The sequence below is a fragment of the Pan troglodytes genome, chromosome 5, assembly GCF_028858775.2.
Source record: "Pan troglodytes isolate AG18354 chromosome 5, NHGRI_mPanTro3-v2.0_pri, whole genome shotgun sequence".
NCBI classification, from domain to species: Eukaryota; Metazoa; Chordata; class Mammalia; order Primates; family Hominidae; genus Pan; species Pan troglodytes.
Genome location: NC_072403.2, coordinates 76,958,407 through 76,974,039, shown reverse-complemented (window position 1 = coordinate 76,974,039; position 15,633 = coordinate 76,958,407). Strand labels below are relative to the sequence as shown.

Sequence of the window (15,633 nt, the reverse complement as noted above, 5' to 3'; positions counted from 1 at the left end):
TATAACTTTTATAGTATATATATAGTATATAGCAGAGTATATTAGTATATAGCAGAGTATATTAGTATATAGTACATATATTATACTATATTATATATTATATATACTATATATCATATCGTATACAGTATATAGTATATATGATATATGGTATATGGTATATAGTATATATGATATATCATACAGTATATATCACATAGTATATGGTATATATGATATATCATATATTATATGATATATAGCAAATTCAGGACTTAGGACAATCCACAAAAAATAAAGAGACAGTGATTTACTCTTCTGCCAACTTTGAAAGTTTAGCTGTACTGTAAACTAACAACTTTGGGCCAATGGCTATTTGTCACCATTTAGATAACTCTTTGTGCCATTTTTGGGAAGAAAAAAATTTGAATAACAGAAGGTCAAGAGTTTTAAGGCAAAGTTACTCTGAATGAAAACTAAGCATGGAAGAGAAAAGACATTTCCTTTAACTTTAGATTTCTATCTCATTTAATTACATCATTGGTGAAAGTATTGACTTTCTCCCAAACTCCTTGGATCAGACACCTTTTGGCCGTTATCCTGACCTGGGTTGTAAGTGAAAGAGCTACTGCTCTGACTTGATTGGAAATTATGGGACATTTCCCCCCATTTTTCTGACCATACTCTATGCTCTAGTTCTCCCACAGTAATAGTACTTAGTGCCTTTTTCTTTTCTACTGAAGAAGAAATCTCATATAACGTGCTATACAGTGAGATTTTTATGTTAAAGTAAGATTTTGTTTAGAATACATGTAGTTTATAATACATTCCACAAACCAAAATATATGTAAAAAGGAATTTGATGGTGATCAAACAAGTTCAGTAGGATAAGCAATAGCTTCCACCTCTACATTAATAATAACCAGATTTAATAATGATATTCATAAATATTTAAGATTGAAAGACATTTACATATAATTTCAGAAAATTGTAAAATATGTCAATTAAGTTCTTATAATTCTATTTTTTCTTTGTTTTATATAAACAGATAGTTGCATTTCTATGTAATTTTCATATACTAATAATGGACTCTGACTTCCAAGAATACATTAATTCATTTAAAATACTTAATGTGGCCCAACTTTGCGCTGTGAACTATTTTGTCAACTATTTTCCAACAGCTAAGGATGGAAAAGAAGATACTTGCTATTGTGCGCTAATTTTCAAGTGGGAGGAAAACCAAGCAAAAATAAGAAATACACAAACTCATACCCATATACATGCATGTCTATGTGTGTAATAAGTTTTATAAAGCAAAGTAAAAGACGGTGATGTGAGAGGAGTTACTGGATAGTAAAGATAATCCTCTTTAAGCAGTTTCCATTTACACCAAAACTGGATAAGAATGAGTTATCCTCCAGAGAAGACTTTCCAGTGATAGAAGTTGTTAGATCAAGACCCTCAGGTAAAAATGGGTTTGGTAAAATAATCTAAAGAAGTTCAGTGTGGCTGGAAAATAAGTGAGCAAGAAAGGATTACTATGTGTTCTAAACTCAAAGGTTTTCAGGGCCTTATCATATAAGGTAAGGAGTTTGGAGTACTGCCATTAACTTTCTTACTGGATTTGTATTTCCTAATTATATTACACTTAAAAAAATTACTCTGGATGTGTTGTGCACTGCATTAGAATAAGAGTGAAAGCAGAAAAACAGTTAAAACAACTCTTGTTCTCATTGGGGATGGGGATACTTAGACTAGATATTGGTAATAGAGGTGGAGATAAATAGAGAGGTTTGGGACATTTTTAGACATAAAGTTGCAAAGATTTACTAATAATTCAGGGAGGGTGAGGAACAATAAAGAATAACTCTTGGGTTTTGTTATTTATCACGGTTAATAAGGAAGGTAGAGCTGCTTAGAGAGTTTTGTTTGCCCATGTTGAATTTGAGATGCCTAGAATATATCCAAGTGGTGTTGTCAACTAATATTTAATTAGGCATTGAAGCCAGGAGTTCCTGGGACTGGAGAAATTTTGATTTGGGAGTCTGTCATGTAGAGGGCATGATACGGTTGAGGTTTCTGTAAATCAGTTGATGGTTTCAATTACATGAATAGGTAGAAAAATATAATTTCAAATGAAAGAATGAATAAACCAAAATAAAGGTGACATCCAATGGACAGGAGAAAACAGGAAGCAAATTCAGGATTTTGGACAAACCACAAAAAAATAAAGAGTAAGAAGACACAGAAAACCCAGAGTAAAGAAAGCATAGAATGTTTGAGATACTATGCATGAAACAGAACTCTAATTATTTGGATTGCTTTTTGGTCAATGGATGATTCCTACATGATGGTTCCTATGAGGAGAAAACGATCACAGTGTGATTTAGCCCAGATGGTGCAAGCAATTGAGGAATATGATGGAAGTAAATATCATTAAGTAACAGATTAAAATTCAGTTAAACAATTAAAAGGAAAACTAATTTAAATGTGTATGTGTGTGTGTGTATGTGTGTGTGTTAGGTGGAATTGAAACATAGACCTAGAAATACACGAGGAAGAAAAAATATGATTATTTAGAAATTAACACATGAAATTTATTTTAAAATGAAGTGTCTGATAGTCAATGTACGTTCATCAGTTGTCACAAATGTCTCCAGTCTGGTGGGGGATGTCGATAATGGGAGAGATTACGCATGTGTGGAGTGAGTATATGGGAAATCTTTGTACCCTCTGCTTAATATTGCTGTGAACCTAAAACTATTTAAAAATTAAAGTCTATTTTAAAATAATGAGACGTAGAATGCTTGATTGTTTAATTTGTCTGCCCAGAAACTTTTGAAAAGGATACATGAATGCTATTTTATTGAATGTGTTCAAACTACTTATGCTTATTAATTTATTTGTCAAATAAGTGGAAATTTTACTACAGCTCACTGAATCAAATTGAAATCTCATTTAAATTCAATCTACATTTTGGCAATAAAAGCTCTAAAATTATATACATGTACACCTTAAATGTGGCCTATTGTTGCCAAATCATGTGGAACACACTCTGAAATTGAAAAGTCAGTCGCAAAATCTGTTTCTGGCAATCTTTATGATATTTATTACATCATTTGGAATTTTATTATTTTGTTAATGATTTGTCCTAAACAGGATTGAAAATGATTACCTGTCCTTTACAGATACAGTATCATTGGCATTTTTCTGCATTTAGTCTGTTAATTTTTCATTCATTTAACAAATGGTTTTTGAGCACTAATATCAGACAGTAGCTATTCTAAGAGCCATGGATACTAGAAGATATTTTCATAAGCATACATTTTAAAGAAATTACATATATATGTTTGTGTGTATATATATATATGTATTTATATATGCAACTGACCGCAGAAGAAGGTGTAAACACTAGAAAAGTGTTGTGCTAACCTGTACCCGGAAAGAATAGGCAGAGGATACCTGAGATGATCCAGGTTTTAAAAGGAAACCAGGTATTCCCAGGCAAAATCACAGGCATTTAAAAATTCATTGTGGTTACTTGGGTAAGAGGGTGAACAAGAAACAGGGAAGGATAAGAGAGAGAAGACCAAGAAGGAAGGCCATGTACAGACCATGATGCTCCTGTAGACTATGCTGTGAGTTTTTTACATCATCCTCTAAATTTGTATTTCTCTTGCTAGAGCACTGTACTTTAGGGGATGAATTTAAAGCTTCATGAAAGTCACAACAGTGATTGTAGAATCATCTTGGACTGTCAAGTTTCCCTATGGGTGTATATGTATTGTGTTATAGAATGTGTTATATATTAATGAGGATAAAATATGATGCAAAATCCAAGATTTGCATGAATTTAAAGTGTCAAATTTGAAAAAAAAAAGCCTTCCTTGTAGGTGTCTTGTCAAACCCTCCTGATGTCTAAGATCATAAATTCTTTATCCTCATTAGTTAGGATTGCTCTAATAGATTAGTTTGGGAAATATGGATGAGGGGTGGAAAGAAATTGAAGGCTGAAATTGTTAGCTATTTCATCACATTTGTCTTTTAGAAATACAAGCTCATGGCAGTGTGACATTCAGGTTGATAAGGGGAAGCTGGGATCAGAAGACACAGAGACATATTTAAGAATAGTAACCTAGAGAGGGACAGGGTGATTGATTCCCCTGTGTGCAGGAATGTGACCCATGTTTCTCCAACTTCACCAGAAATTTAGAAGAGTATCATGTTAATATTATAAATTAATATTTCATTATTTCTTTCCTCCTTCCAGTCTTTGGGAACTTGAGGACTGTAGGAATCTCCACAAAGTGTATTTGTCACAAGACAAACAGGTTTCCCTCGGTGTGACTAAACTTAAACAGGTTTCTTCCTGAGGTGCTTCTCTTGTTACCTTTTTTACAGGATCTAAATGATCTAACCACAGAAGTCCCTCCCCTTCATTTTCTTAGAGAATTTACTTCAGAACCCAATAATTATAAATTCTTTCTTTGCCTCTTTGGGGTATAAATATCTTTAAAAGCCTCTCGTTCATTTAGGAACCCAAGACTATCTTTCTCAAGGACCTGGGAGCCATCCCTTTGAAGTGTAAGGAAGATAGCATCTGTATCTCCCAGTCTCTGTAGGAGGGTAGGAGACTAACTTTGGTATGCACCTTGATCCAAGTTGTAATACTACCTCCTAACTTGAAGATTGAAAAACAAATCTAATTTTCTTTTTGTTAAGGCTAAATAGCAAATGCATATGACCTGTGAGCTCTCTCACCCCAGCTCTTAAAAACTCTCACCCATTGTTACAATGGAGTCAAGCTCAGACTGATTTTTGGCTTCTCTCCTTCATTGCAATAGCCTTCAATAAAATCTTTCTTGATTGTTTAACTTTTTTTCTGGTTAAACTTTTGCTTTGACAATAGGGTTCTCAATTTCCACAAAATTAAATTATCTCATTAAAAAAAACTAATATATTTAAGGTTTAAAAAGTTTTCATTCACTCACATAATTCTTTTTAATATTCACTTTTTTTCTCAGCTTACCCTGATGTTCTAGTGTCAGGTATTCACTAAATATTTCATTTTGTCAGTGATAATAGTGATATTTTCTATTTAGTCCAGTATGTTGATTCCTATTAGATTAATTTGATGTAGGTTTTCTTGTTTCTAAATTCATGTTACTATTTTACAGAATTTTTTTAAAAAAAAGAAGGAATGTTTTCTTTCAAATAATTTGCTAATAATTTGCATTGTGTCAATGTCAATTTTCTATTATTGTTATAAATTGGTAAGAAAATTAGCTGTCATAAGTGATAAAAATCAATTCAGTGTCAGTTGAGGCTATGATTTTCTACTGTTGGGAAATTAACAAGCAATCTAAGTGGTATAATAAGAAAAGTCAGCTTTAGCAACACAAGTTCTAGGTGGAGGATGAATGAAAATATGAACTGGACAACAGTTTAAAGAAAATGCTAAGACTATATAGTTAATGGACATTTATTTCTTTTCTTTCCATATAGGTTTACGTTGTAAAATTACTAGAAAAAAAAAAGTAATTCATCACCCTGGCACCATAATGTTATATCTACAAAGATCATGAATAGATTGAAATGCATCTACCCATTACCCATGGCTTTATTAGTAAATAGCACTCAATAACTGTGCCTTATAAAGAACATTTAGGGCCAGGCTCAGTGGCCCATGTCTGTAATTCCTGTGCTTTGGGAGGCCAAAGTGGGTGGATCTCCTGAAGTCAGGATTTCGAGAGCAGCCTGACCAATATGGTGAAGCCCTGTCTCTACTAAAAATACAAAAATTAGCCTGGCATGGTCGTGTGTGCCTGTAATTCCAGCTACTCAGGAGGCTGAGACTGGATAATTTCTTGAACCCGGGAGGCAGAGGTTGCAGTGATCCGAGATCGCACCACTGCACTACAGCCTGGGAGACAGAGCGAGATTCCCTCTCCAAAACAAACAAACAAAGAAACAAATAACATTCAGCCCTCAGGGACATACATCAGGATGTTATTGATTCACCAATATTTTCTTTTCGTTCCTTTTTTATTTCCTTTCACCTAACATTTGATCTGCATTTCAGTAACCTGAAATATCTGCACCATCTCTAGACTCTCTAGTAAAAGATAAATTAGTTCACATCTAAAGAGACTTTGCACGCCTACAAACTCAGAAGAGATTAGTGTCCTTTTAGTAATTCTAAGAGAAGTTACTACAGTTTGTAGGAAGGTGAAATAAATGGGTTCTGATAGTAATATATGTGGCATTCTTATCTAATAAATTTGGTTTCAGATGTCATCCTAAGTGGATTAAAGGCTTGTGCAAATTTAAGAATTACAGCTTGATACATGCCCGTCTTGTTAACACTTAACATTTTTTTTTTACTATTTTCCAAAGGTACGCAATGTGAAATTGATATAGATGAGTGTGCTTCACATCCCTGCAAAAATGGAGCCACCTGCATTGACCAACCTGGTAATTACTTCTGCCAGTGTGTGCCTCCATTTAAAGGTAATGAACACCAAGGGATAAGGAAAAGCAAACATAATGAACTTTAAAAAGCACTTCTGTCTCTTGTCTGAACTCATTTCAGTCTTCCAACAACATTATTAGTCCTTCATTTTCTTAAAGTCAGCTTCTGAAGTGACCAACCAATTATTCCTTAGGCAGAAACTAGAGTGAAATTAGTTTTGTTTACATACACACTAAAATAGTTGAGTTTCTTATTTTTCTATTTGAAAGGTCACCAATGAAACCAAAAGATACAATAAAAAAGTAAGGAAGGACTATATTACAAGCCTAGCATGTTATATTTGAAATATTCTTCTGTATTATTTAATTTCTTATGAAATTGTCAAGTTTTCTCTTTTTCTTTCTAAACTAATCATCTGTTTAATTTTTCAGTGTTCAACTTTGATGGTAATTCTTCAACTTCAGTTCAGGAATTGTATTTTTTCTCCATAAACTAAACAAATCCTTGCTTTGCCTTATAAATATGTTAATATATTATTGCAACTAGTATATAGATACTAATTCATTGAGTACTTCCTTGAACTTTAGTATCTCTTTCTAAGCTAAGAAATTTGAAACTGTTCAACTAAATAAAATTAATTTAGATTTTTTTAATGTTATACCTATTTACCTTAAAAAAGTATCTTATAATTACTTATGAAAAATGTAAGATCGTATGCCCCACTTCAAATATTTTACATCCATTTAAACACATTAAGTTATAACTTTCTTACTGTTAAATGACAATAAGAATATATCTAGCTCATTTAGTTGAATGTAATTTAAATGAGAAATGTTATTTAAATACCACAATGTCTGCCAAAAATTAATAATAATTGTTTAATTATAATTTCCAACAATGTTCTAACATATATGTAATATTTATATAATAGACACTATTTTATCATGCTTGGGTAGGTGGGATATCAATTCATACTTATTTAATTATACATCTTTAAAGATACAGAGGGAATGGCCTAAGTAATCTCAGTAAAAATATTAGACTTCATTTTTTATTTTTTGAGAGAGGATCTCACTCTGTCAGCAAGGTTGGGGTGCAGTGGTGCTATCGTAGCTCACTGCAGCCTCTGCGTCCTGGGCTTAAGTGATCCTCCCCTTAGTCCCCTGAGTAGATAGGACTACAGGTACATGCCAGCATATCAGGGTAGTTTTTGTATTTTTGTAGAGACAGGGTTTCACCGTGTTGCCCAGGCTGGTAGACTTCATTTAAAAAATAGCTGTTTTTCTAGTGCCCAGATTTTGGATTTTCATACATTCTTCAATTTAAAAAATCAAATCTCCTTAGAGATCTAGCTAATTTTAGGACTAAAGCATGGAATATAGCATGAATAATATTGTAATACCAGAAAATGTGGAAGTACTTAAACACAAAAGTATGAGATTAAGTCAAAGTGAGCCAATGGAAGGAGCTCCCAATGATCAAAGCTAGAATGATTTGAGCACCAAAATAAAGGAATATTGGCTGGTACCCAAAATATAAATATGTAAGAGTCCATACTAATGGAAATGTATGACTGAATGAATAAATGAGAAGTAATAGACACATCTTTTTGTACAATAATCCCAAATAATTTATGTAGGTACTTTGAACTTAATGAAGTGGAACAAAACTCCCCATCCCTTAAATTTGGACAGCAGATAGTGACTGGTTTCAAAGAGCATGGCATGTAAAAGGGGGGTCATGGAGGGAAGAGCAGCTTTACAGTGGAGAAGTCTGACAATTGCTACCTGAGCTACAGGATCAAGGTTAACATCAACATACACAGCCGTGTTAATAACCTAAACTTTTGATATGAAATGATGAGAATGGCACTTTTTGTCTCTCATCTTCCTTTCAAAAGTACATTTTCTGAGTCTAGTCATCAAAAAATTATCAGACAAATCCCAATCGACAGACATTCTAAAAAATACTTGACTAGAATTTCTCAAATCTGTTAAGGTCATCAAAAGCCAGAAAAGTCTGAGAAACTTTCAAAGCCAAGAGAAGCCTAAGGAAATATTACTTCTAAAAGTAATACGGTATCTTGGAAGAGATATTGGAACAGAAAAAAAGACATTAGCTTAAAACTAAGGAAATACAAATAAAGTACAGACATTAGTTAATAACATCAATATTGGTTCATTTGTTGTGACAAATGTACCATAGTAGCATAGGATATTAATACAGGGGAAACTTGTTATGGAGTATACAGGACCTCTCTGTACTATCCTTGCAACTATTCTGTAAATCTACAACTACTCTAAAATAAAAGTTTAATTTACAAATAAACAATTGCAAATAATTTCTGATTCAAAATATTTTACATTAGGCTGGACATAGTGGCTCACACCTGTAGCCCCTGCACATTGAGAGGTTGAGGCAAAAGGATTGCTTGAAGCCAGAAGTTCTAGACCAGCCTGGCCAACATAGCAAATCCCTGTCTCTAAAAAATAGAAAGGAAAAATGAGCCAGTTGTGGTGGCATGCTTGTGGTCCTAGCTACTCAGGAGGCTGAAGCAGGAGGATTGCTTGACCCCATAAGGTTGAGGCTTCTGTGAATTATTATTGTGCCACTGCAGCCCAGCCTGAGTGACAAAGTGAGACCCCATCTATACAATAAACAAATAAAAAACAGTAACAAAAGAAAACCTAAAACCAAAACCAAACCAAAATATTTTCCATTAAAACAAAACAGAATTTGCAAAGCATGAATAGAAATGTTAGGTAATCATAAATATTTTAACCTTCATATACTAAATACTAAATATTTTAATCTATGAATTATAATGAAAAGGATTCTTCAGTTAATGGTAGTGCCTTAGCTTTATATGCTACATTAACACGTTCAATGGAACTGTACATACATAAAACAAAAAAGCAAAAACGAGGTTAAATTATTTTAAAATGCACGTACCTAATAATGTATAATATTTTTCTGGTAATCACATCACATAAATTTATACTGTAGACACCCTATCCTAGACATAAATACATTCTAATTCAGTTTATATTCTTATACATCTTTCAGCTGGAAACATGTCTGGTATATCAGAAGATGGCTACGTGTTTATCTTTTTCTCTTGCTACTAGGCACAGGCTTAATTATCTTGTATACAGATGAGACCACGTGAATGAATTCTGACCAACAGAAAATCAATAGTAGTTTTTATCTTGCAATGTGGTTCATAAAAATATCTCACAGTTTTTAACTTTTTCATTTCTTCTACATTCTTCTTGGAGTTGCCTGAAAAACTAGAGAAAAGCCAGAAGATGGAAGAGTATAGGTCCCTAATTCTTATATGAAAAGATGTTCACGGACCAGGAATACCCCTATTATACTGAGAGATAAACGAATTAATTTATGAGTTGTTATTGTGCTACACCACTAAGGTTAAGGTACTTTGTTCTTTACAGCAACCAGCATTGTTAAGAATTAACCTTTGAATGCTCATAGGAAAGACTTTCCTTGAATACCTCACTAGAATTGAATTTTTTATTGTTATGAATAAATACAATTTTTGAAACAGTGTATATATAATCCATTTATGAATTCAGTTTCTATGCAAAAAGCACAAATAATTTCTATTTGTAAAACTTAGAAACTCTTTCTTTTCTGATTAAATTCGCTCTGAGCCTGTTAGTGATTTCACAGTCTTTTTCCCAAAGAAAGAAAAATAGTACACATAAACAATGTAACTCCAGAATGACACATTAAAATCACAAGATTAAGTTGGTAAATTTTTAGTTGATTCACTAATTTGATAACTTTACTTGTTTGGAATTCAATAGATACAGGTTAGCAAAATATGTCCTGTGGGAGAATATCCAGGCCTTTACCTGTTTTGTGCCTCTCAAAAACACGACTATACTCATTCATTTATGTATGGTGGATGGCTGCTTCAGACGCAAGTACAGAGTATATGTTCTCTTTGCTTGCAAATCCTAAATTATTTACTATCTGGTCCTCTATAGAAAACATTTGCTGGCCCCTGGTGTAGAAAATGATCAAACTATAACCTATAACCTATTTTTTGAGCTAATTGTGGCTTTCTGTTGATATAGTCCAAGTTTTGTCTATTAGATGCTTATTTGCATGAACATATATTTTGATAAAATGATGTCTATCTTTTTTATATAAGAAGTAGATGACTCTTACCCCATTGTACTAGGTTAGATTCATAACTGTTTCATTTTGAGTAAAATTTGTAGCGTAATAATAATACATAACTTTATGAGTTTATGCATTTATGAATTTGTTTGAAAATGTAAAGAATATATACAGTGACTGTTTAGCAAATACATGAAATTGTAAGATATGGCACCTTGAGTGTTTTTCTGAGAATTTGAGTGTTTTTCTGAGAATTTACCCTAGTTCAAACATTTTGCCATTTATAGAAGTTACGTTTTATTACCAGTTATAACTTTTTAAAGCACATACTGGAAAAAGGTATTTGTCCGAAAAGGGAATTGTGATTATATAGTCCATTTATGGGAACAATAGAAAACAATTAGAAAAATCTTGGTTTAATTACTTCTGCAGAGCTGAATAATGCAGTGTTTTTATGCATGTTAGTTTCTAGTACTAAAATTACAGATCCTCCAAAAATAGCATAGCTTTCATACAAAATGTTATTAATGCTGTATATTTTTTGATATCTGTAGAATATTTTTTCTTCATTTTTTAAAAAACAAATAAATGTGGAAAATAAATCCCTTAATACAATTCTTTTTCCATGAAGTGTTCATCCACTGGCGTAAGTGGTTGGCTTTGATTTAATCTGGCTCCCTTTCAAATTCTCGTCTTAGAAACTGAACTTAGCAAATAAATTTCAAATACGTATTTCTTTTTGAAGGAAAGGGTATTATTTTGTTTTCTGTTACTGTGGACTTAATTTTTCTTCAGAAATGAACAAAAATTTTAATATGTAAAAATGAGTTTTCACTTTCCCTGATATAATTATTATAATATACCTGAACAAAACCTCATGCTTTTCATGTAGCAAAGCAGGATCCAGACTGCATACATATTTTCCATGTTCGGATACCACAATTTTCTATTTTAATTAAAACAAAAAGATATGAGGAAGTCATTCCTAATAAGCACTGTTGTCATTAACGTGTCTATTGTCATGGCCAATGATGGCTTTCTGAGGCACTCTTTATTAAAAGCCCTCTATGCCCAGCACTTCCAAAAATGAATTGTGTATAAATTTGTCTTGATATACAAAATGTATTAAGTAGGGGATTTTATGTTTTGAGTGTAAAGTAAATGAGATTAAATACTGCCTCAAAGTATAAATTTTCTTTCTACATAAGAAAAGTAATTATTAAGCACATACATAAATGCACACACACATAAAAACACACACACCTGGGATTAAGCACACTTACTCATCTTTCCCCCAGAACTAAATGGGGTTGGGTATGTGAAAAATGCTATTTTTTCACATAGTTATAACTATTTCCTTAAAATATATTATAATCAGTGCTAACCAATAAGGCAACCCTTACCCAATCCGCAGTTTTAAATTCTAAAACTAATGTCCATGAAATATAATGGAAGTAAAGAGAAGATAACTGCCTACCATGTAAATGTTGTTCCTGACAAAATTGAGGCAGTGTCTTACTTACCAATGAAGTATTTAAAGAAGCAAAGTGCATTTCAGGAATAGGGCTGCTTTCTTAGTGGGTAGAAAAGACCACAATACTCAAATTGCCTATTACTATTAATATTGCCTATTAATATATCAGTGATACTGTAATCTATATGAAGTTAATGCTAGTACCTACAGAAAGGTATGATTCAACTCTCTGATTCTATGACTTTATCTTTTTTTAGATTCCACACATAAGTGGGATCATGCGGTATTTGTCTCTTTGTGCCTGGCTTAACATGATGTCCTCCAGGTTCATCCAAGAGGAGGTATTGGTAAAAGGATACAAAATTTCAGTTAGGAGAATTTATTTAATTCAAGATGCCCTGTACAACATGATGACTATAGTTTAAAACAATGTATTATATACTTAAAAATTACTTACAGATTAGATTTTGTGTTCTCACCACCTCAAAATGTGTGTGAGGTAATACATGTGTTCATTAACTTGATTTCGCCATTCCATAATGTATACATGTATCAAAACATCACATTGAATGCTACATATATACATTTTTAATTTGTCAATTTAAAAATAAAGTATAATGCGCAATTCAGATTTTTAAATGTGAATTTACTGGCATCAAACTAAATTGTTGATGACTTTATAATTCATAAAATGAAACCTGTACGTATTGAATTTCATTAAATGAAGGAGTTCTGGGGGAAAATAATGTTGCATATATCACTGTTAAAACAATCGTCCTTATATTTCTGTCATATATTGATGCTGAGAAATAAGTTGTTACTCTTTTGTTCTAAAATAGAAAAGTTTTCAGTAGCTAATGCAAAAAAGATAAGGCTTTGTCATAAATTATTGCTTGATTCTCAAGAAAGTAAGTACTTAATAAGAATGTCATTCTGATAAAGCTACGTATAGACAAGTAAAATGAAAATAATGTTTGAGCAAATGTCTCATCTGCTAGAGATTTAAAGACACATGTCTCTAAATGTGTAGTAATTAATATAAAAAGCTGAAATGGTAATTAGCCATTAAACATGTTTACAAAAGAAAGTAAACAAAGAAGAACAAAACTCAGCAAAATAAAAATGCTTAAGTGTGTTGAAAGCCAGAGTAATAATGCTGTTTTCTGGATAGGGACACTCTGTTATGGGAACTTGTAATTAGAAAGCAGATTTAAGTATATATTTTTAAGTGCTTGTGAAGTGAAAAAGACTGGAGTGCAGATAATGGAGCAATTAGTTTTTCAGCCTTCACAGGCCATATTCAGTCATTCTTGTGTCAAGCTACAATGGGGATCTACAGATGCTGTAATTAAATGCTCCAGTCTACTCAATCTACAGCTATACTAAAGATTCTTGGAGTATAAAATATTTTGGCTGGGCTACCCAAACAACCATCTCTAATGTTCTGGAAATGTATTAAAGTCTTGACTTTAATAAAGTCCAGATCAATTTAGAATATTAACCAAAAGTCAATTAAATTTCTTTAATGAAAATGACAATATGAGTATTATTTTGGAGGAGTGGTCAAACAAATTGAATGAACTGTAAAATACTGAGTCCATAATAAGTTATTAATCCAATAGAAAAAAATAAACGATTCGTTAAATAGTTGAAGTTAATTTTGTCTTTCATTTGTTCTGTCTAGCAATTAAACAGTAAATATGGAGCAAATATTGGTTTTTATTAGCAGTATTGTGTTCTTCTTCCTGGTGATGAAATCCTTACCTTTAGCTCGTTGTAAGTGCTAACATGCTAAGGTTATTTTGGCAGCAAGCATATAGGGAACCTGAGTGAAAGATGTGAATATTTCTATCTACCATTTAAAACAAAATATTTTTTTGCTTCTTTTATTCCTTTCTCTTATTTTTATTTTAGATTCAAAGCTCTTTAATATCTTGGCCAAACATGTATTTAATTCTACTATTTTAATTTTATTTCATGTTAATGGACCAGACCTATTATTCCTTCTTCCTTTATAACCTATTGACTGCTCCATTTGGGTGGGTAATTATATTTGACTATATTTTCTGTAAAGTTAGCATATCAAGTGAAAAAGTACTGTAATTGACCATAAGTATAAACATATGGTTTTATCAACAAGTTAATGTACGGCCCATCCCAGCTGAGTTACTATTATGTGCAACAATAGGATGACAGGTCTGGTAAACTTAGAGAAATGTTTAACTATACCGTACGTTTTATACTAATCATTTTTATTTGCATTGTCAAAAGGAGAAAATGTACTCCTGACACTCTAACAATGAGACAAAATTATAATTAAGTTAAAAATCACAGAGAAGGGTTGTTTGCATTGAATTCATAGTGGTCTGAAAGCTTTGAAAAATTGGAAAGTAATAACAACGCTATTGTTTTCTAAATGGGTACCTTTCTTCATTTCCAGCACAATACTCACCCTTAAACTGTGATATTATTCAGCATTCTGTCCTCAACTTTTAAACTTTTTCACTATATACGCTTTTCAGGTTGTTCAAATCTATTCAAATGTGTCAACTACCTATTTCCCAGCATGTGAAAAATGGTCTTTTCCCTTTAAATTGAAAGAAGTATATATTGATAAGTGCTAAACTGCCATGCATATCCTCGTATTATACATGTTCCTGGAATAAATTTAAATAAAATAGGGAGCAGAGGCAACAGAAACTGTGGGAATTCAAAGACCTCAAAGACATTCAGTTTAGCTAAAATTACTCTGAGAACATGAAGCTGGAGTTTTCAACAGAATTCAAACCAGAACTGTCACCCAAGGAATATTAGGGGCAATGCAAAGTCATTAATCTGGGGAAAATTAAACATAAATTTGGGGAGATTATTCTAAATTATAAAGTAGAATTTGATTTTTTTCTTCTTTTGAATTAATTTTCTTTTGTGTATTTGAGATTTACAACATGATTTATGGGATACATATAGACAGTAAAATGGTTACTATAGCGAAGCAGATTAACACATCTATCATCTCATGTGGTTACTTTTCTTTTTGTGACAAGGCACCTAAAATCTACTTATGGCACACTGGAAAGAAAAAATTAACTGCTTGCAGAAATCAAGCTGTGGTCTATTGTAGAGGTATGGAAACAGGGCTTGAGTTAGGTAATTGGATAATTTCAGGAGATATTTAGGTTACAGACAAAATAGGTTAGAAAGTTGTGGTGTTCAGATGTGTAAAGTAAGAAAAAAAGAAAATGATGTTCAGTTTCCTAGGTCGGATAAATGGATTGTTGCTTTAGGGCAACAGGAGTGGAAGAAGCACATTTAATGAAGAGGGAGAACAGGAGAGCTTCAAGCATACTGAATCTGTCAGATTGTAAATTATTAAAATCAAGGTTTCCTTTAAATAATCCTAGTATGTGCATCTGAAGCATAGGAGAAAGTTCTGGAAGGACTATCGTTTTATAAATCACCAGTCAAAAAGAAGTATATATGGAATGGTCAAGTTTTTTCATAGGATTGGTTACTAAGAAATACTAAAATATAAAGGCTGGATCGGGAAAGGAACACACAATGA

At 32.3% G+C, this 15,633-nt stretch overlaps 1 protein-coding gene across 1 annotated transcript in view; it reads left to right on the top strand.

The window, feature by feature from the left end:
• The first annotated feature begins 2,311 nt into the window (after positions 1 to 2,311).
• LOC129144376 (protein eyes shut homolog) overlaps positions 2,312 to 15,633 on the top strand; it is a 67,889-nt gene continuing 54,567 nt past the window's right edge. Inside the window, exons 1-2 of the mRNA XM_054686574.2 lie at positions 2,312 to 2,405; positions 6,376 to 6,489. Coding sequence (XP_054542549.1) covers positions 2,312 to 2,405; positions 6,376 to 6,489 — 208 coding nt within the window. The remainder of the gene's footprint in view (positions 2,406 to 6,375; positions 6,490 to 15,633) is intronic.